Source organism: Leptonychotes weddellii, chromosome 9 (assembly GCF_054177405.1).
Source record: "Leptonychotes weddellii isolate Sample4059 chromosome 9, ASM5417740v2, whole genome shotgun sequence".
Lineage (NCBI taxonomy): Eukaryota > Metazoa > Chordata > Mammalia > Carnivora > Phocidae > Leptonychotes > Leptonychotes weddellii.
The window spans coordinates 10,432,317-10,453,977 of NC_138377.1; the positions used below are offsets into that span (position 1 = coordinate 10,432,317).

A 21,661-nucleotide genomic window follows, 5' to 3' on the forward strand; every position below is an offset into this window, starting at 1 on the left:
TTATTTGACAGAGAGAGACACAGCGAGAGAGGGAACACAAGCAGGGGGAGTGGGAGAGGGAGAAGCAGGCTTCCCGCAGAGCAGGGAGCCCGATGTGGGGCTCGATCCCAGGACCCTGGGATCATGACCTGAGCCGAAGGCAGACGCTTAATGCCTGAGCCACCCAGGCGCCCCAGTTTATTTGCTTTAAAAACAAATCTGCTGCCTTAGTCCTCCTTCCTCTTTTCCCCACTTCCATTGCCACTGAAAAACTTCAGCCAGTCATAATTTCTTTTGCCTGGTTATCAATAGCCGTTTCTTTTCTTTCTTTCTTTTTTTTTAAAGATTTTATTTGTTTATTTGTCCTAGAACCACTTCTGTATATGGATCTATCTGTAATTCCAGCTTGAATGATCTTTTTATCTGTTGTCATGTCTAAGTCACTTTAGAGAATTGAGAGATTATTTTATCGTTGTGGTATAAATATACATTTTTGTCTTTAACCATTTCCCCCCAATCTCAGTCCCTTTACTGTTTCCTGCTACACAAACCAATCAACTCATTTTGAAACATTGTTATTAATGTTTTTATCAAGGCAATAACTTATAACTCATCCACAATACAATTATAATTCTTTCTTCTATGGTTCCATAGGACTGCATTTAATGGAGCGTCTAACTGGCATTTATATTTTGATTTCTTTGATACAGTCAAATAGAAATATAAAACAACAAAAATGCATTTCACTACGAACCATTTGGGCTTGCTGATTGTGCCTCTAAATAAATTTTACTTTAATTGAGTTTTATTCCTGAGTTTAATATAGGAGGTAATTATTAAGTTGAAGAATTTTAATGTCAGATTCATTGTTGTTTTTACAGATGCTGAAAATGAAATTTTGAGACTGAGTAATTTAAACCAGGTAATTTTAAAGAGAAAAAGCTTTTAGCTTTGATTTATCAAGAAAAAATATTTTGATTATTGTAATTGCTTGTTTTGTGTTTTTTACAAATTCACATGAACTTATCCTAGGAACTTGCATCTTAGTAATTTTATGTTTGCTGATTAATAACAAACTTTTTGAATCATAAATTGGCATAATTTTAAAAGTTACATAATTTAAAAATGCAAGTATATCACTTCCAAGATTAATTTGACAGACATTATGTTTATAGACAGTGGAAGCAGATTTTCCACCACAGTGAGGAATGCATTTTGATTTCTCTGAAGGAATTCAGAGTTGCTTCTATTACTAATGATTAGAGGCTATTTTGTAAATGTATTTATATATTTTTTGAAATATAAAATTCTAAGAATATTTATAAAATGAGTGACTGGCTTTAGATGGTCCAGTGTTGCATGCCTATAATTTTTATGTATCACTAGAAAAATGCTGAGTACAAATGCACAATAGTACAGCTTGCTTACTTTTTTGTAAACTTGAAATTTATCTGAAAAAATACTGTTTTAACATTTTTTAGGATAACAGTCTCGCTGAAGACAATTTGAAACTTAAAATGCATGTTGAAACTTTAGAAAAACAGAAGTCCTTATTGAGTCAAGAAAAGGTAGGTACAGTAAAAATGGGGGCAGAATTAAAATGTGTGTATTACAGGTCACAGCCAAGGGCCAGTTTATATCAAAATGGAATGTTTAGGTCTTGAGAGTCCTGAGGATAAAACTGGTGTCATTGATGCTTGTCAGACCAGGATGAGGTATTTGGGCAAAGTTCAAAGTATGAGAGGCTGGCCAGAGTTCACATTTACAGATAAGGCAGCCAGTAGGCATACAGTAGGAGCAAAAAAGATAGGTAAAGACTGTTTTGGTTTCCGATGAAGTCCGGACAGCAGCAACATACACAGGTGGTTCTAGAGTCTGGAGTGGCCGTAGTGGCGTCCTACAGAATCTACTAACTGCTCGAATGTCCTGGAACGTATCTGGTGTGGTGGAATTTCTTAGTGGTGAGGGACGAAGAGGGATACATTCTCAGTGGTAGAGATAGAGTCTTTGTGTATATTGGTAGCAGGGTTGGAATAAGGTTCTGTAATGCAGTGTTGGGGATGGGGAAAGGTATTTTTATGTTTATAGTACTCGGGGGGATAATTCCCTGACTAAGACAGGTGCTTAAATGCAGGATAGTTCTAAGCTGGTATTATGAAGTTATATGCCCGTGTCTTAACTCAATTGAAAAAATTAATTTTTAAAAAATAATACATATTCACTGATGTACAGATTCAGTAATTCATATGGAAAACCTTTAGATAGTACAAATGGAGTATCCTTTGCACCTCTTTCGGTTGGCCTCTTTTCCAAAGACAGTCTTTTTTAAAATTTTTTTTTTAAGATTTTATTTACTTCTTTGAAAGGGGAGAGAGCGAGAGCGAGCGAGAGAACACACAAGCAGGGGAAAGGGTAGAGGGAGAGGGACAGGCAGACTCCCTGCTGAGCAGGGAGCCTGATGCAGGTCTCGATCCCAATCATGACATGAGCTGAAGGCAGACACTTAAACGACTGAGCCACGCAGGTGCCTCTGAAGGCAGTCTTTCTTACCAGTTTCTTGTATGTCCATCCTTCCAGACTACACTTATGTATGTATGATTATATAAATAGCTTTAAAAAAATACAATGGTTAGCATACTGTACATACTATTCATGTATACCTTAACATATTTTCAGCATCCTTCTACATTAGCTTATACGCAGTGTTTCTCAAAGGGATGTTATCAGCATGGAAATTTCTTAGTTTTATGCACTGTTGTATGCATTGTGGGATCCTTGCCCCCACCCTTTCTATCTACTAAAAGCCAGTGTCTCCTACACTTTTTAATTCTTATATTATCTATATTTTCTCTGCTCTTTTCTGCTCCCTTTGCATTCTGCTCCTTTCTCTAACTCTCCTAGGTGTACTTCGTAGTTTGCAGATCTCTGCGCATATCTGATAGATCTGTAACTTTGCCGTGATATTTTTGGATTCTGTAGCCAGGCCTGATAGCTGTTGCTCCTTTCTTTGATGTTAAGTAATCCTTCATAACTTGTCCTTTAATTTTCTCTGATAACGGGTCTGCTCACTGCTTAAGAATGCCAAACGTACCTGCAAGGCCGTGCATGTTCTTAACATCTACCTGAGAAAAAACTTGTGATTCTCCTGATTGAACATATAACTATTTTTTTTAATTTAAATTCAATTAGCCAACATAGTACGTCATTAGTTTCAGATGTAGGGTTCAGTAATTCATCAGTTGCATATAACACCCAGTGCCTGTCACATCACGTGCCCTCCTTAATGCCCATCACCCAGTTACCCCATCCCCCCCACCCATGTCCCCTCACGCATATAACTTTAGAAAGGCATAAGAGAATGCTGTTTTCATCAACTATAGTTCAGAATAAACTTTTGAATTGGAATTAAAATGAGAATCGTGAGGCAGATGTTCTAGTTTTCACTGGTCTGTTTGTGAGGTACGTATAGTCTCTTTATTTGTAGAAATTTAAGATTCTTATTTGCTTTAAAGTAGATTCCATAGAAGTTTGATATTTCTCTATTGGTGAAAGAAGGCTTTAAACTCTTGTATCACAAACATCACAATCAGGTTGAAACAGTGTTGGAGCATAGAGAACTGTCCCACTTCTGGAGTTTGGAGGAAAAGCATTAAATACCAGTAGAACAGAACATAAAATATAGTTTAAAAATCATATATAGATAGATCTTTAAGACTGTTAAAAGTTGAGCAAGGGGAACCTAGTCTCTGCTCAGGTTGGTTGGCAAAGGAAGGAAGGAGCCTACTTTCTTGGGTCAAAGAAAAGTTTCATGTGCTGACAGGAGCCAGTAATAAGGGAAATTCCTTTAATGAGGGAAAAGAAGCCTTTTGTTTTCTAATTAGTGAATGAATGTTGATTTTTATAGATGTTTATTTAGTTTATGGTTGTTGGTGACTGGGCATTAGGGAATGGAAGTGCAGAGAGCTGGGAGACTTGGAACATTTTGAAGAGTGTGTGTGGGGCAAGAGAAGCAGCAGACAGAATGGAAGTAGTGGTGGGAGTGGGATCAGGAAGGCTCCCAAATGGGAAAGTTTTTGTATAAAGAAGCTGGAGCTGGATGAACTTTTAACAGTCATTCCATCTTGTCTTGGTGTTACAGAAATGTTTTTCTTGAAGCTACACATAAAATTGCACGAGTGAAGGCTGTGATTTGTTGAATTTTTATTTATTATTTATTTTAAAGATTTTATTTATTTATTTGACAGAGAGAAAGACAGCGAGAGAGGGAACACAAGCAGGGGGAGTGGGAGAGGGAGAAGCAGACTTCCCGCTGAGCAGGGAGCCCGATGTGGGGCTCGATCCCAGGACCCTGGGATCATGGCCTGAGCTGAAGGCAGACACTTAACGACTGAGCCACCCCGGCGCCCCGAATTGTTGAATGTTATGTATCATTGCAGAAGTCTTATTCAGTCATGTTTCCGACACAGGCATCTGAGAATAGATTCCCAAGTTTTGTTTATATATATATATATATATATATATATATATATATATATATATATATATATGTAATTTTTTTTTTTAAATCTTTCAGTGTCTTCTTCCAGTTGACAGTATATGTTGTTTTTTCCCCCTTTTTATTATTTAAGGAAGAGCTTCAGCTATCACTTTTAAAATTGAACAGTGAGTATGAAGTAATTAAAAGTACAGCTGCGAGAGATATGGATTTGAATTCAACATTACACGACTTAAGACTGACTTTGGAGGCAAAGGAGCAGGAACTTAATCAGAGTCTCACTGAGAAGGAAATACTTGTAGCTGAGTTAGAGGAATTGGACAGACAGAACCAAGAAGCTACAAAGGTAACACGATGTGAAAACCAGAGCTCTTCTCAGTATACTGAACACTAGAGTAACAAGTGAAAGTGATGGGTGTGATTTAAACATGTGATTTAATTAATATTTTGCTTCATTGATAATCTAATCATAGAGGTTGACAAACTTTTTCTGTAAACGGTTAGATAGTAAATATTCTTTGGCTCTGCAGGCCATATAGTCATCTCAGTTGTACTCAGCTCCGCTCTGTGACATGTAAACAATGAGCGTGGCTGTAGCCTAGTAAGACTTGATCTACAAAAACAGGTGGCTGGGCGCCTGGGTGGCTCAGTCAGTTAAGCGACTGCCTTCGGCTCAGGTCATGATCCTAGAGTCCCAGGATCGAGTCCCACATCGGGCTACCTGCTCAGCAGGGAGTCTGCTTCTCCCTCTGACCCTCCACCCTCTCATGCTCTCTCTCTGTCAATAAATAAATAAAAATCTTAAAAAAAAAAAAACAGGTGGCTGGCCGGGTTTGGCTCACGGGCTGTATGACTCCTACCCCAGTGTTGAAGAGTTGGAAATGAGCAACATACGTCATGTACCTTCTCTGACTTTAAGTTCTAGTCTCTAATGAAATTGATTTGCTGTAAGATGTTAGTAATTTTGTTGGGATTAAATGATGGGATTTAAAAAAAAGATTTATTTGAGAGAGAGAGAGTGTGCGTGGGCGTGCACATGAGCAAGACAAGGGACAGAGGAAGGGAGAGTCTCAAGCCGACTCCACATTGAGCGTGGAGCCTGACGTGGGGCTCGATCCCACGACCCTGAGATCATGACCTGAGCCGAAACCCAAGAGTCGGAGGCTTAACCAACTGCACCACCCAGGTGCTCCTAAATATTGGGATTTTTTAAAAAAGTACTGTTTTAAGAAGGATTAGACGTATCTGAGGATTATTCTTCTATTATTTATGACATTTTACAAAATTTTTGTTAGGTACTAAAATGAGAGAATGTCTTAAAGTTACCATACAAATTATTTTTCTTTCAGCACATGATTCTGATAAAAGATCAGCTATCAAAACAACAAAATGAGGGAGACAGCATCATTAGTAAACTGAGAAAAGATCTAAATGATGAGAACAGGAGAGTCCATCAACTTGAAGATGATAAAATGAACATGACTAAAGAGCTAGATGTGCAGAAAGAGAAGTTAGTTCAAAGTGAACTTGTCCTAAATGATTTGCATTTAGCCAAGCAGAAGCTTGAGGAGAAAGTAGAAGATTTAGTAGATCAGCTAAATAAATCACAAGAAAGTAATTTAAACATGCAGAAGGAGAACTGTGGACTTAAGGAACATATTAAACAAAATGAGGAAGAGCTTTCTAGAGTCAGGGATGAGTTAACTCAGTCTCTAAATCGCGACTCTGGCAGTGATTTTAAGGATGACTTACTTAAAGAAAGGGAAGCCGAAGTCAGAAATTTAAAGCAAAATCTTTCAGAAATAGAAAAGCTGAATGACAATTTAAACAAAGTTGCTTTTGATCTCAAAATGGAAAATGAAAAGTTGGTTTTAGCATGTGAGGATATAAGACATCAGTTGGAAGAATCCATTGCTGGTAGCAATCAGATTTCTCTGGAAAGAAACACTCTTGTGGAGGCTCTAAAAATGGAAAAAGGACAGTTAGAAGCAGAATTGAGTCGGGCTGAACAGAGGCTGTTGGAAGAAGCCAGTAAGCACGAGCAGACAATTAAAGAACTGTCAAAGGCACGTGATTTGAGCACCTCTGCTTTACAGCTGGGACAGCAGCATTTAATGAAACTCAGTCAAGAGAAAGACTTTGAAATAGCAGAACTCAAAAAGAACATTGAACAAATGGATACTCATCATCAAGAAACCAAGGAAATTTTGTCATCTAGTTTAGAAGAGCAGAAGCACTTAACACAACTTATAAGTGAGAAGGAAATTTTTATTGAAAAACTTAAAGAAAGAAGTTCAGAGCTTCAGGAGGAATTAGATAAATATACTGAGGCCTTAAGAAAAAATGAAATTTTGAAGCAAACCATGGAGGAAAAAGACAGAAGTCTTGGGTCCATGAAAGAAGAAAACAATCATCTAAAAGAAGAACTGGAGCGGCTCCGGGAGCAGCAGAGTCGAGCTGCACCTGTGGTGGAGCCCAAACCCCTTGACAGTGTTACTGAGCTAGAGTCTGAGGTGTTGCAACTGAATATTATAAAGGGGAATCTTGAGGAGGAAATAAAACATCATCAGAAGATTATTGAAGATCAAAACCAGAGTAAAATGCAGCTGCTTCAGTCTTTAGAGGAACAGAAGAAGGAAATGGATGAGTTTAAGTGCCAGCATGAGCAGATGAATGTCACCCATACCCAACTCTTCTTAGAGAAAGATGAGGAGATTAAGAATTTGCAAAAAACAGTTGAACAAATCAAAACCCAGTTGCGTGAAGAAAGACAGGGCGTTCAAACGGAGAATTGTGAGATCTTTCAAGAAACGAAAGTACAGAGCCTTAACATAGAAAATGGCAGTGAAAAACATGATTTATCTAAAGCCGAAACTGAGAGATTAGTAAAAGGAATAAAAGAACGAGAATTGGAGATTCAGCTTCTAAATGAAAAGAATATATCTTTAACGAAACAGATTGATCAGCTGTCCAAAGATGAGGTTGGTAAACTCACTCAGATCATCCAGCAGAAAGACTTGGAGATACAAGCTCTTCACGCTAGAATTTCTTCAGCTTCCTACACCCAGGACGTTGTCTACCTTCAGCAGCAGCTGCAGGCCTACGCTATGGAGAGAGAACAGGTATTAGCTGTTTTGAGTGAGAAGACTAGGGAAAATAGCCACCTGAAAACGGAATACCACAAAATGATGGATGTCGTTGCTGCCAAAGAGGCAGCTCTCGTGAAGCTGCAAGATGAAAATAAAAAATTGTCCACTAGATCTGAAGGTGGTGGCCAAGAAATGTTTAGAGAAACTGTTCAGAATTTATCACGTATCATTCGAGAAAAAGACATTGAGATAGATGCATTAAGTCAGAAATGCCAGACCTTATTGACGGTTTTACAAACATCCAGCACTGGGAATGAGGTTGGAGGTGTTAACAGCAATCAGTTTGAGGCGCTTCTGCAGGAACGCGACAAATTAAAACAACAAGTGAAGAAGATGGAAGAGTGGAAACAGCAGGTGATGACCACGGTCCAGAATATGCAGCACGAGTCCGCCCAGCTTCAGGAGGAACTCCATCAGCTTCAGGCACAAGTTTTGGTTGACAGTGACAATAATTCTAAATTACAAGTGGACTACACTGGCCTGATCCAAAGTTATGAGCAGAATGAAACCAAACTCAAAAATTTTGGGCAGGAGCTAGCACAGGTTCAGCACAGCATAGGGCAGCTGTGTAGCACCAAAGATCTTCTTTTAGGAAAACTTGATATTATTTCACCTCAACTCTCCTCCGGATCATCGCCTCCTTCCCAGCCAGCAGAGTCTCTTGGAACAGTTGAGCCCGATACATCGAGGGAGTCTTCGACACAGGAGCTAGAAGAGCTAAGAAAGTCACTGCAGGAAAAAGATGCAACAATTAAAACGCTCCAGGAAAATAATCACAGGTTGTCTGATTCGATTGCTGCCACCTCAGAGCTAGAAAGAAAAGAACAGGAACAGACGGATTCAGAAATTAAGCAGCTAAAGGAGAAACAAGATGTCTTACAAAAGTCACTTAAGGAGAAAGACCTCTTAATCAAAGCCAAAAGTGATCAGTTGCTTTCTTTAAATGAAAATTTCACCAACAAAGTGAATGAAAATGAACTTTTGAGGCAGGCAGTAACCAACCTGAAGGAGCGGATATTAATTTTAGAAATGGACATTTGCAAACTAAAAGAAGAAAATGAAAAAATAGTACAAACAACCAGGGAAAAGGAAACAGAGTATCAAGCATTACAGGAGACTAACACAAAGTTTTCCATGATGCTTCGAGAAAAAGAGTTTGAGTGCCATTCAATGAAGGAAAAGGCTCTCGCGTTTGAGCAGCTACTGAAAGAAAAAGAGCAGGTATGTTGGGGATGGAATTGTATACAGGGAAATTGGGGTGGAGAAGATTTTCCAGTGGGTTGATTACTTTATAGATAATTATGTTTGAACGGGAATGTGAAGTTGTTCATTCAGAAATACTCATTTCAGGGTTTTATGAAATTTTCCTCAAAGGTACCTGGAGGTTTCGCCCCTAAATTACTAGATCTTTCCAAACATTTTTAGCAACAGGTTAATTTAAATAGAAAAAAAGACTTTAGTAGCAATTAATATTTTTCTTTAGAAAACAGAAGTGTTGAAATGACTTCCCTGTCTTTTCTTTGCCAGTGACTTGTACTTTCTGAGGAACAGTTGTGCAGGCCTGCTGAATGAACGCACACACACATAACTCTCTCTCATACTCTTTTGATTGATTTTGGGGTAAATTTGAAGAGATTGTGTCTTTTGAATTAAAACCTTTTTTTAAAAAAGATTTGATTTTATTTGAGAGTGAGAGAGAGAATTCTTTAATTTTGTCTTCCAGAATAGTTTATTTGAAAAGTTGAAAAGATAATAGAGTTCCCATATGCCTCACACCCAGTTTCCCTTGTTTATTAACATCTTAGATTACTATGCTATACTTGTAACAACGAATTCACGAATATTGATATATTACTATTAACTGAAGTTCCTACTTTTTTTTAAATTCCTTAATTTTTTTTTTTACAAAAAAATTACCAAATGTCTTTTTTCTATTCAGGATGCCATCCAGGATAACACATTATATTTAGTTGTCATGTCTCCTTAGGCTTCTCTAGACTGACAGTTTCTCAGACTCTGTTTTTGATGATCTTGTTATGGTTAACTGTATCTCAAAATTAATTATTTAATGAAGAAAATGTGTCTTTTTAAATGTGTTTTTCTTAAGGCTAAAGTTATTTCTTTCCAAAAGGGCAAGACTGGGGAGTTAAATCAGCTTTTAAATGCAGTTAAATCAATGCAGGAGAAGACAGTTAAGTTTCAACAGGAGAGAGACCAGGTCATGTTGGCCCTGAAACAGAAACAAATGGAAAACAGTGCTTTACAGAATGAGGTATGCTTTTACTCTAAAGAAATTGATTCAAGCAATAAGCTTAGTAATTGTTAAGAAAACTAGAATGAATTATTAAAATTAATTTCTCAGGTGATTTTTTCTCAGTCTTCCTCCGATGTGTTATATTGTAGGATCTTCACCTCCCAGAGTATATATTATTTCAGTTTTCAAAAGTGAAAACCATGGCATATCTTGGGTATAAAAAAAAGTTTCCCATTGATGCAATCACTGTAGAAAACAGTATGCAGGTTCCTCAAAAAATTAAACACAGAAATACCATATAATCCGGTAGTCCATTACTGAGTATTTACCCTCCAAAAGTGAAAACACTAGTTCAGAAAGGTACATGCATCTTCATGTTTACTGAGCTAAGATAGGGAAGCCACCTAAGCGTCCATTGATAGATGAATGAATAAAGAAGTGGTGTATAAATGGAATATTACTCATCCGTAAAAAGGAATGAGATCTTGCTATTTGCAACAACATGGATGGACCTGGAGGGTATATTATGCTAAGTGACATAAGTCAGACAGAAAAAGGAAAATACCGTGTGATTTCACTTATGTGGAATCTAAAAAAACAGTGAAACGAGACAGAATCATAAACATGGGGAACTGGTGGTTGCTAGCAGGAAGGGGTTTAGGGAAGATGGGCAAAATAGGTCAAGGGGATTAAGAGGTAAAATTTTCTAGTTATAAATAAGTCAAATAAGGGCTGAAAAATACATCATAGTGAATATAGTCAGTAAATTATAATAATGTATGATGATATGATAACTACACTTACCGTGGTGAGCAGAGCGTAACATGTAGAATTGTTGAATCACTATGTTGTATACTTGAAACTCGTATAATATTGTCAAATACACGTCAGTTTAAAAAAAAAAATTCTCACCCATCACGTATGAAAAAATGAGATTTTTACTGAAAAAGTGGTCTGTCACAAAGAGCTTGTACTTGGTACAATTCCATTTTTCATTATAGCCACAGGGAATGAGCTCTTACAAAATAAAACTTCCAGATGAAAAGTCAAGTTGATTTTTGGAGACTTTTTTCCTAATATAAATACATCTTGCAATATGAGTAATTAGTATATAATTAATATACTTCAGTAATGGGCAAAAGATTTGATAACAAAGTGGCTTGTAGAGGGGAAAGGGGAACATTTTATAGAAGAAAAATAAAGAGGTGTCCTCTGCCTAGGTTCAACATTTACGCGACAAAGAATTACGCTTAAACCAGGAACTAGAGAGATTGCGTAACCATCTTTTAGAATCAGAGGATTCTTACACACGCGAAGCTTTGGCTGCAGAAGATAGAGAGGCCAAACTGAGAAAGAAAGTCACAGTATTGGAGGAAAAGCTAGTTTCATCTTCCAATGCAATGGAAAATGCAAGGTAACTTTTCCCTGTTTTTAGCACTCACATTAGTTGAACACTTCTTGAGTGTCAGAATCAGTAAGCATTTTTCCTGGCTTACCTCAATTTACTCTTACGAAATTCATTATCTCCAAATGACAGATGAAGATACTAAGGGTAAAGAGGTTTAGTAAGCTGCCCAAGGTCAGACGCAGAGTATGTGTGTGTTTCATGTTCGGGTCTGTAACTCTTGACCAGATCTGGCATTCAAACAGCTCTCTCTGAATCTGTCTTTTCTTTTTTCCTTTTTAAAAAAATAATTTTATTTATTATTATTATTTACTTTTTATTATAAGTGTACTAACTACCACCCTAGATAATTGCCTCTCACTGTTTTAAGAGTTTAGACTTAAATTCTGATTTTCTTTTTTTTTTTTCTCCTGACGGATTTTAATTGACTTTGTCATGCTCCCAAAGAACTAATTTGACATATGTGGTTTTATTCATGATCAAATGATCTAAGGTTGAATAAAGTTTGGATATTAGAAGGGAGAGAGTAAAGGAAGTAGCAAGGTAGGGGCACCTGGGTGGCTCAGTCGTTAAGCGTCTGCCTTCAACTCAGGTCATGATCCCAGAGTCCTGGGATCGAGCCCTGCATCGGGCTCCCTGCTCTGCGGGAGGCCTGCTTCTCCCTCTCCCACTCCCCCTGCTTGTGTTCCTGCTCTTGCTGTCTTTCTCTCTGTCAGATAAATAAAATCTTAAGAAAAAAAAAAAAGTAACAAGATAAAGACCTAAGTCAGTATGAATTAGCTCTTGGTTTGTTGGAACTTTTGAATTACTAGGTCCCTGCTTCTATATTTTTATTTTATTTTTACTAGAGGACCAGTTTATTATAAAAGGCCTTAAGTCAGGGAACAGCAGATGGAAGAGATAGGTAGGGCAAGGCATGGGGTAGGGATGCAGAGCTTCCAGCTCCCTCCCAGCAGGCAGCCCTCTCTACATCCCCAGTGCTCACCAGCCTGGAAGCTTTCCAAACCCTCTCCTTGTGAGGTTTTATGGAGGCTTCATTATGGAGGCATGATTGATTCCTTACTTATATATTTTAACATTTTATTTTTCTCAGTAAAATCTATTTTCTTGGGGTGCCAGGGTCCTGGGATTGAGCCCCACATCAGGCTCCCTGCTCAGCGGGGAGCCTCCTTCTCCCTCTCCCTCCCTTCTCCCTCTCCCTCTGCTGCTCTCCCTGCTTGTGCTCTCTCTCTCAAATAAATTTAAAAAATAACTTTTTAAAAAATAATGTATTTTCTTTTTTTCCCTTTTTATTATAAAAACCCATTTTGTACTTCAGGAAAATTACGTAAACCAAAAAGAACATAAAGTCACAGTCCCATCCAGAGATAATCCTTTTTTTGTGCCTTTGCATGCTTCTTATATATGTATGTATATGTTATATATATATTTTTTTTAAGTAGGCCCCCAGGCGGGGTTTGAACTCACGACCCTGAGATCAAGACCTGAACTGAGATCAAGTCGGTTGCTCAACTGGCTGAGCCACCCAGGCACCCCATATTATATGTATTTTTAAAAGCAAAATTAAGGTCATACTGTTGATAGTATTTTGTAATCTGCTTCCATACTTGATAATATGAGTATCAGCACATGTTAAGCCATGTTTCTGCATTATCATTTTATGGCTACATAGCATACCATTATTTGGATTTTCCATAACTTCTTTAATCCAGTCATTTATTATTGGACATTTAGAAGTGTTTCAACTTTTCAGAATTACTAAGAAAGCTGTCATGATATCCCAAGATAGGTATTTTTGTGTTGATGACACATTATTTCCTTAGCTTCAATTTTCAGAAATGGCAGGTCTGGTTCAAAGGGCATTTTTAAAACTTTTGAGATGTACTGCCAAATAATCTTCCATAAAAATCATGTCCATTTATATTTCCATTAGTGGTATGTACATCTTTCTGTTTTTCACTGTGTATGATGCTGAGGGAGATACAAGGACATAGTAGATATTACCTCTGTATGCAAAGAGATTATAGGCCAGTGGAGACCGTATTTCTGAGGTGAACTCCCACTGCTTTGCAGGGAATATTGTACCTTCAGTCTCAGAAAGAAAACTTGTTTAAAATGATAATGAAAACGAGTGATCATTTGTGTATGTGTTTCACATTGGCAGAAATGCCAAAACCTTCTCAGGCAATAAAATTAGATAATCTTCGAATTTTTGGGTCCTTATTTTCTCTAATTAAAATAGTTTCTGGGCTCTCTGCACCCTCATTAGCCTTATTTTGCGTTATCACCTACATCCAGCCAAACTGTCTTACTCAGTCCTTTAGCTAGAGATACTGTTTTCCTATTTCCTCTGCTTTTTCTTTTCTTTTCTTTTTAAGATTTATTTATTTATTAGGGAGAGAGAGAGAGAGAGAGCATGTGGGGGCGCATGCGTGAGCAGGGGTGGGGGGCGGAGGGAGAAAATCTACAGCACACTCCCCACAGAGCCCAATGTGGGACTTGATCTCACGACCCTGACTGAGATCATGACTTGAGCCGAAATCAAGAGGTGGATGAATCACCGAGGCACCCCATCTTCTACCTTTTCATTTTATATTCTTCTGCTTAGAGTAAGCCTGATTCCTAACAGTTTTTCTATTAGTCCCACCTTCTTCAAATAGCATATCCTTTGTAAAGAATGCTTTAGTTAGCATCCTGCTCCTCAAATTCAAAACCAAACCCTGGTGTGATGTTTTTCTTTTGAACCTGCATAACGCTTTATTTGAATCTTTGATAGCACACTTATATTTTACTTTAGGGTACAAAAGTAATTGTTGACCCATCTTATATCTTCTCCCATCCAGTGAAATATAAAGTCACTGGGCGTGGGCATTGATGCTATTTATTTATTTGTTTATTTATTTATAAGATTTTATTCATTTATTTGACAGAGTGAGCACAAGCAGGGGGAGTGGCAGGCAGAGGGAAAGGGAGAAGCAGGCTTCCTGTGGAGCAGGGAGCCCAACATGGGGCTCAATCCCAGGACCCTGGGATCATGACCTGAGCCAAAGGCAGAGGCTTAACCAACTGTGCCACCCAGGCGTCCCAAATGTTCAGTAATATTTTTGAATGAGTGACTCAGATCTACAAACCAGATTACAGTGTTTTGAGCCCTTTATTAACTGTAGTAATACCTGGTGTTAACTTTTTGAGTGACCTCATAGTGCATTTCGTCCTTGCAACCACCCACCCGTTCAGTGACATGCTAACCAGCAAGGTTGCATAAAATCCAGTGATATTTGAGGGCGGAGTTGTCTCTTGATTATCAATTTACTGCTCTTCCCACAAGAGGGTGCTATTGGGTAAAGTTTCCTCAAAGTGCGCTGTGCTTAATGGGCTTTAATGGATGGCTCCTGATTAAGAATTTATTAACTGGATATTAAAAACCCAGGAAAGGCTATTGCAGTATCTTATTTGTAATCATTATACATTAAGGAAGTACATCAGTGATACAAACCTGGATAAATAAATCTCTAAGGGATTTCTGATTTATTATTTGGGGCAGATATAGGGGTTATTGTATTTAAAGCAAAAGAAAGATGATAGTGAAAGATAATTAGTAATTAAAGCATTTTGTCAATAGGATAGCCTTTGGAAAGTTGTGAGTTCACCATAGTTGCACGTGTCAAAAGCGAAGAAGGTTTCAGAATCCATTGCTTATTGGGTTGGAAGCTGGACAAAATGACTTCCAAGGTCCTTGCAATTTACAATTTTATGATAAATTACATCTTAGAGTTTTAGCCTGGAAACATGAATGTTGCAGGCTGTTTGTAAATTTTTATTATACTTATGTTTCTTGTTTAGTTCAGCTTTTAATCTTTAAAATGACTGCCATTTGTTCAAAGTCACTTTCACGGGAAGAATGAATTAACAAAACAGGGGGAACAAAGTTTCTTTGAAATCTAACTTGAATTTAATGCAATGAAATGTAGGGAAGGTCAAATTCATAGAGACAGAAGGTAGAATGGTGGTTGCTGGGGGGAAGGGGGAGTTATTGCTTAGTGGATGTGGAGCTTCCCCTTGGGAGGATGAAGTTCTGGAGATGGATGGTGGTGATGATTCACGTTGTGAATGTTATGTATGTATTTCCATACACACACACAAAAAAGTAGGGAAGTGGTTTTATCTTGTTAAAGTAATAGAAACACTTTGACTTTTATTCTGTTTCTTTTTTGGTGGGAGGGGCGCAGAGAGACTCTTAAGCAGGCTCCACGCTTAGCATGGAGCCTGACGCAGGGCTCAATCTTAAAACCCTGAGATCATGACCTGAGCCGAAATCAGAAGTCAGATGCTTAACCAACTGAGCCACCCAGGCACCCCTGACTTTTATTCTTTTTGTTGGAAGCCATCAGGCCAGTTTGCAGGTAGAGTCACTGCAGGAGCAATTGAATGTGGTCTCCAAGCAAAGGGATGAAACCACACTGCAGCTTTCTGTCTCTCGGGAGCAAGTAAAGCAGTATGCTCTATCACTCTCCAACCTCCAGATGGTACTAGAGCATTTCCAGCAAGGTGAGTTGTATGGTCAGTCTTTCAATGAAGAAAAATTATTGAGGCTATTGGGAATTCTGGTCTATCTTGGTGCTACTTTCAGATAGGCACGGGGAAATCTTTGAAAGGTTACCCACTTGTAGGAGGGAAAGATAAGTTGCCATCAGCAAGTTAATGTAGACTCCTTTTACAGTTAAGATTAGAGAATGTGATATGCAGGAATTATTAAAGATATGTTTTAGTATCATATTATGACCAGTGAAGGTGAGAGTTGGGGAAGGTTAATAAGGATAACATAGGAAGGATGATCACGTGATAAAGAGGGGACCATGTAGAAGCAATACTTAGATTTTGAGATACTGGTCAGAGGTTAAATCTACTTCAGAGAGTTAATCATCAGTAATTACTGTCCTTTGAAATACTGATTGACTTGTTCTTAGCTGTTCACATACCTTGAGGTAACTACATTTTCTAGTCCAGGTGGAAAATATTTTTCTGGAGACACAGTAACAATGACCAGAGAGCGGTATTACTCTGATAACCAAGTATGCTTTTTCACATCTACCTGCCATCCTCACATTTACCTCCTTTACATCATTCATTTTACCCATCTGTCTGTTTAATACATTCAGTAATGATTGGCAGTGAACTAACTGCTAGTAGGGGGCAAGTGATTGGGGGATAAGAGGGTCATGAAGTAACGGGTTATAATTTTTGTGCCTAAGCAAAACTTTGAATTTGTACATATCTCGATCTTCAGGCTTACTCGTGGTTGAAATCTTGAATTTTAAAATAAGAATTCTCAAGGTCCATTGTATGTAATACTTACTAGAATGGACAGGTGTACAAAGTTGTATGGCTGTAGGGGAGGCTTTACCAAAGATGAAATTTTTTTTTTTTTTTTTTTTTTTTAAATATTTTATTTATTTATTTGAGAGAGAGAGCACATGAGAGGGGGGAGGGTCAGAGGGAGAAGCAGACTCTCTGCCGAGCAGGGAGCCTGATGCGGGACTCGATCCCGGGACTCCAGGATCATGACCTGAGCCGAAGGCAGTCGCTTAACCGACTGAGCCACCCAGGCGCCCCCCAAAGATGAAATATTTGAGTGGAGTTCTGAAGGGAGGGAAGAGTTTGCATGATGAACAGGGTAGAGAAGGATTTAGGCAGAGGAAACTAATTTCTTTAATTCCAGCTCACATGCTCTAAGGCATATGTAATTTTCTTGTTGAGACATTTGAACTGTTTCTCTTGAATTCTTAAAATTTCAAGTGGTATAAAATTTAATTTTATCACACAATTGCAGAATAGTAATGTAACTTTATTTTCTCTTTAGAGGAAAAAGCTATGTATTCTGCTGAACTAGAAAAACACAAACAGCTTGTAGCTGAATGGAAGAAGAAGGCAGAAAATCTGGAAGGAAAACTGATATCATTACAGGTTGGTTGAAATAATTTTCTCTTACAATTACTATTATTCATGAACAATTGCTTGTAGAATCTTTATCTTGAAATAATTTCCTAAACAATTTTAGTAAATACTCTGGTTACTTGTTACCCTATGCTGGGATGTAATGGTGAACAAGATATTCAGGACTTTCCCCATGTGGCTTATAGTTTAGACACAACAAATATGAGATGATGGGAAATTTTAATTCTTTAGCACAGATGAGTATTTTGGGGGCCACTAAAAAAATTAATTAACACTTGTAACTTTATAATTTTCTCTTTTCAACAAGATATATTGGGCACTCTATTTCACACGGATTAAAATAAAGTATATTATCCTTTAGATCTTTTTCTTTTGCAGCATAATCCTTTAAAATATCTTTCTTTGTTACAGTTCATATGTAGAAAAATTATATATAAAATATAAATAAAATGAATCCCCATGAAGAGATGTGACTTGCTTTTAGAATTTAGGATGAACTTTTCTAAGTTATAAGTAGACTTTGTCGACACCTGATGGAAAGTAATAATATTTGTTTACCTGTCATTAGTGGTGAATATGCTGTTCAGCCCTCTTAATATTCCTAATAAGGGAAGACATGTTTCCTTTAAAGTTTTGAAATTTTTATTAAATACTGAGTGGCTGCAAAACAGTATTTAGATAATACATATAAAATAAAAGAATAGCAGCACAGCAGGTACCCTCGTACTTGCCTACCCATTTTAAGAAGAAGAGTGTCACCGTTGGAGGTCCTGAGGTACCCTCCATTTCTCATCTGTTTTGTTTTTTTTTTAAGATTTTATTTATGGGGGGGGAGGGAAAGGGAGGTAGAGGGAGAGAGGGAGTGAGATATCACGAGCAGGGGTGCAGGGGCAGAGGGAGAAGCAGACTCCCCGCCGAGCAGGGAACCCGATGCGGGACTCGATCCCAGGACCCTGGGATCATGACCTGAGCCGAAGGCAGACGCTTAACCGATTGAGCCACCCAGGCGCCCTCTCATCCCCTTATCACTTCATAGAGAACCACGAGTCCAGAATGTTGTATTTATGCACCCCCTGTTTTTTCTTTATGGTTTTATCACATGTATTTGCATCTCCAAATGATACAGTGTATGGTTTTGCATAATTTTGAACTCTGTGTAAATTCAGTAATTCTCCTGAAACTTGCTTTTTTCACTTAGTTACTATGTTCATGAGTTTTAGCTGCGTTACTGTGTGTTATGTGTGCATGGCTTATTATTTTCACCACTGTATTTATTGCATGAATGTATAATTTATCCATTTTACTGATGAAAGACCTTGCCATTATCTGCTATACAAACGGTGTGGTTCTGAACTTCCTTGTTTACATCTCCTGGTGCACATGCACGAGAGTTTCCTGCAGGCATGTATCTTGATCGGAATTGCTGAGTCCTGAGATATATATGGGCAGTTTCAACTTTATACAATGATGGCAAGTTGTTTTATAGCAGTAGTGCTCATGTCTCCTAACAGTGGTGCATAAGAGTTCTTGGTCTGCATCCTTGGCAATACTTGGCATTATTAGAATTTTTAAAGTTTTTGCCAGTGTAGTGGGTAGGGCTGTCTTCTTATGGTTTTAATTTGCATTTGTCTGACTGCTAACAAGATCAAGCATCTTTTAATATGTTCATTGACCATTTATGCTTACTTTCTGGTCAGTTCATTAATATGTTTAAAAAGATATTTTATCCACTACCTTTAGTTGTTTCTAGTGGGTCCAGAGTATGTTGTCTGCCATACCAATAGAAGTGCAGATCTTCTTTTTAAACTAGCTTTATTTTTAATGTAAAATGTGACATATACTTAGAGAACAAATGAAGAAACTAAGAGGGAATTAGTAAAAATAAAAGCTAAAATTGGTGAAATAAAACCCAAGCAAATGGTAGAAAGAATAATTAAGTCTAAATCTTAATTTTAGAAAAAGTCTTAGTGTAGTTTTGAGATTTAATAATTTTTTTTTTAAGATTTTATATATTGATTTGATAGAGAAAGAGCACAAGTAAGCAGAGCAAGAGGGAGAAGCAGGCCCTTTGCTGAGCAGAGAGCCCAATGTGGGACTTGATCCCAGAAGCCTGGGATCATGACCTGAGCCAAAGGCAGACGCTTAACCCACTGAGCCACCCAGGAGCCCCTGAGATTTAATAATTTCTTAAATAGAAATGCTGTGAGGTTAAAAAAAATTATTTGAAGATTTATTTAAATTTCCTTTATACTAAATTTCATTTTGTGGATTTGGAATATTAAATTTTTTATTTAAAATTTTTTGTTTCAGTCCCTCTGTGTATCAGTTAGGGTTCAACCTGAGAAGCAGAACCAGTAGGGAGGGGATGTTGTGTGTACGCACACACAGGCACACGCACATATTGATATGCCATATATAGATAGACATCTGTGAGATTTATTATAAGGAATTGGCAGTGTGATTGTGGGAGTTGGTAGTCAAAATGGGAAGATCCCATCACAGGCATGGGCCAAAGTTGTTCTCCACAGATGGTCAAGAAAGAAAATCACAAGCAGGATATACGACTCTGTGGGAGGGGCTGAAGTTGCAGTCCGGCAGAAATTTTTTCTCTTTTTGGGGAAGGCTCATCCTTGCTTTCGAGGACTTTTAACAAACTCAGTCAGGCCCACTCTGATTATTCATGCCTTCCTTAAATTCAGCTGATTAGGGGCTTTGATTACATTTGCAAAATACCTTCACAGCAACATCTAGATTATGGTTGATTGAATAACTGGGGGCTATAGCTTATCTAAGATGACACATCAAAAAAACGGTCACTTTGATTCAAGATGGTAAAATTTGACCTAAAATTTACATGGGTGAATACTCTAAAATACCCAAGAAAACTGTGTGAAAGAACCAACAGTGAGGAGTGGCTTCCTACTAACTATCAAAATAGAGCCATTAATCAATAGCATATTGACTAGATTAGTCAAACAGAAGGAGAATCCAGAAATAGAGCCTAGGATATATTTGAGAATTGAAAATGAAACCCTAAACTAATTTCAATTTAATGGGAAAAGGATGGATTATCTAACAAATGATGTTGCCACAGCTGGCTATCTATATGGGAGAAAATAAGATTGGATCCCTATCTTATACCATGTGTAAAAATAAATTCCAATTGTATTAAAGCTCAGATTCTCACCTGGGAGTGGTGCTGGAAATCTGGGGCTGTTTTTGCTCATTACAGCGACTGGATCTAGTGGGCAGGGGCCAGGAATGCCAGAATCACACCCATTGAGAAACACTATTTGAAAGATGTAAATGTTCAAAACAAAACAAAAAACCTTGCCAGAAAATCTGGAAGAGTACATGTAGAGTCTAGGGGCAAGGAGGAACCTAACCAAGACTAAAACTCAAGAAGCTGTGAAAGCAGAGGAGGACGTGTTTAACTGTATACAGTGTTTAAATACTTTTACATGGCAAAAGGTATCATGCAGTCTGGCAAATAATACTTGTAGCGCTGGTGACAAAGCGTTCATGTCTACTCTACACGGTGCGCTCAGAAACAGACAAGAGAAAGCTCAACAGAAAAATGGACAAGGTATGCAAAGAAGTTTTCACAGAAAGGCAGCTCTAGCTGTCCTGTAAACATGGAAAAATGCTCAAATTCATTAGTGGTTAGGGAAATAAAAAAATAATCAAGTAGTAATGAAATGTCATTTTATACCCATCAGACTTACAAAAATTAAAAAGAATGTTTGTTGTATTTCTTGACTTTTTGTATCTGCCTTTTGTAGTGTTTATGCTCTTATTATTGTCACTTTTTAAAACTTTTGTCACCATATTGTCTTTTAGTGGCATCCTCTTTTTTATTTAGTTCTGAGGGAGACAGTATTGTGCTGTGAAGTATGGGCTCTGTCTTTGATACTTACTGTGTGAACTTGCCCAAGGTCACAGAAGCACAGCTTCATCAGCTGAACAGAAGAGGGTCGATTGACTTTGGCTTCCAGCTGTGTAGTTTGTGAAATAGTTTTTGCATGCTGCTTTTTAATGAACTTCTCTTCCTCAGGAGCGTTTCGATGAAGCAAATGCTGCATTGGATTCAGCATCAAGACTTACAGAACAGTTAGATTTAAAGGAAGAACAAATTGAAGAACTTAAAAAACAAAGTAGGTGTTTCTTTCATTTTTTTTCCCCTACAACACTAGTGTTGAATCAGATGTAGTCTTTTCCCAGACGTCCATGTAGTTGAGTGAGCCCAACTTCCACTGGGTGGGACTTCCATTTCCATCTCCCGTGACCAGCTTGCTTCAATTTTAATATGGTCCTAGTGAAACCAGAGTCGAAAGTTGGCCCTGGCTGTCCAGTTAAGTTTCCTGCATATGGAGGCAATCCAGTTGTGTTGGTTGTCACCCTACTGACCATCATTGGGAAGTGAT

At 37.8% G+C, this 21,661-nt stretch overlaps 1 protein-coding gene across 2 annotated transcripts in view; it reads left to right on the plus strand.

The window, feature by feature from the left end:
* TRIP11 (thyroid hormone receptor interactor 11) overlaps window positions 1-21,661 on the plus strand; it is a 58,884-nt gene that overhangs the window by 22,529 nt on the left and 14,694 nt on the right. For both annotated transcript variants that reach the window (XM_081830038.1, XM_081830039.1), the window contains exons 8-16: window positions 861-901; window positions 1,461-1,547; window positions 4,608-4,820; window positions 5,824-8,844; window positions 9,755-9,895; window positions 11,098-11,291; window positions 15,667-15,830; window positions 17,143-17,246; window positions 21,292-21,391. In XM_081830038.1, the coding sequence (XP_081686164.1) occupies window positions 861-901; window positions 1,461-1,547; window positions 4,608-4,820; window positions 5,824-8,844; window positions 9,755-9,895; window positions 11,098-11,291; window positions 15,667-15,830; window positions 17,143-17,246; window positions 21,292-21,391 (4,065 nt within the window). The remainder of the gene's footprint in view (window positions 1-860; window positions 902-1,460; window positions 1,548-4,607; window positions 4,821-5,823; window positions 8,845-9,754; window positions 9,896-11,097; window positions 11,292-15,666; window positions 15,831-17,142; window positions 17,247-21,291; window positions 21,392-21,661) is intronic.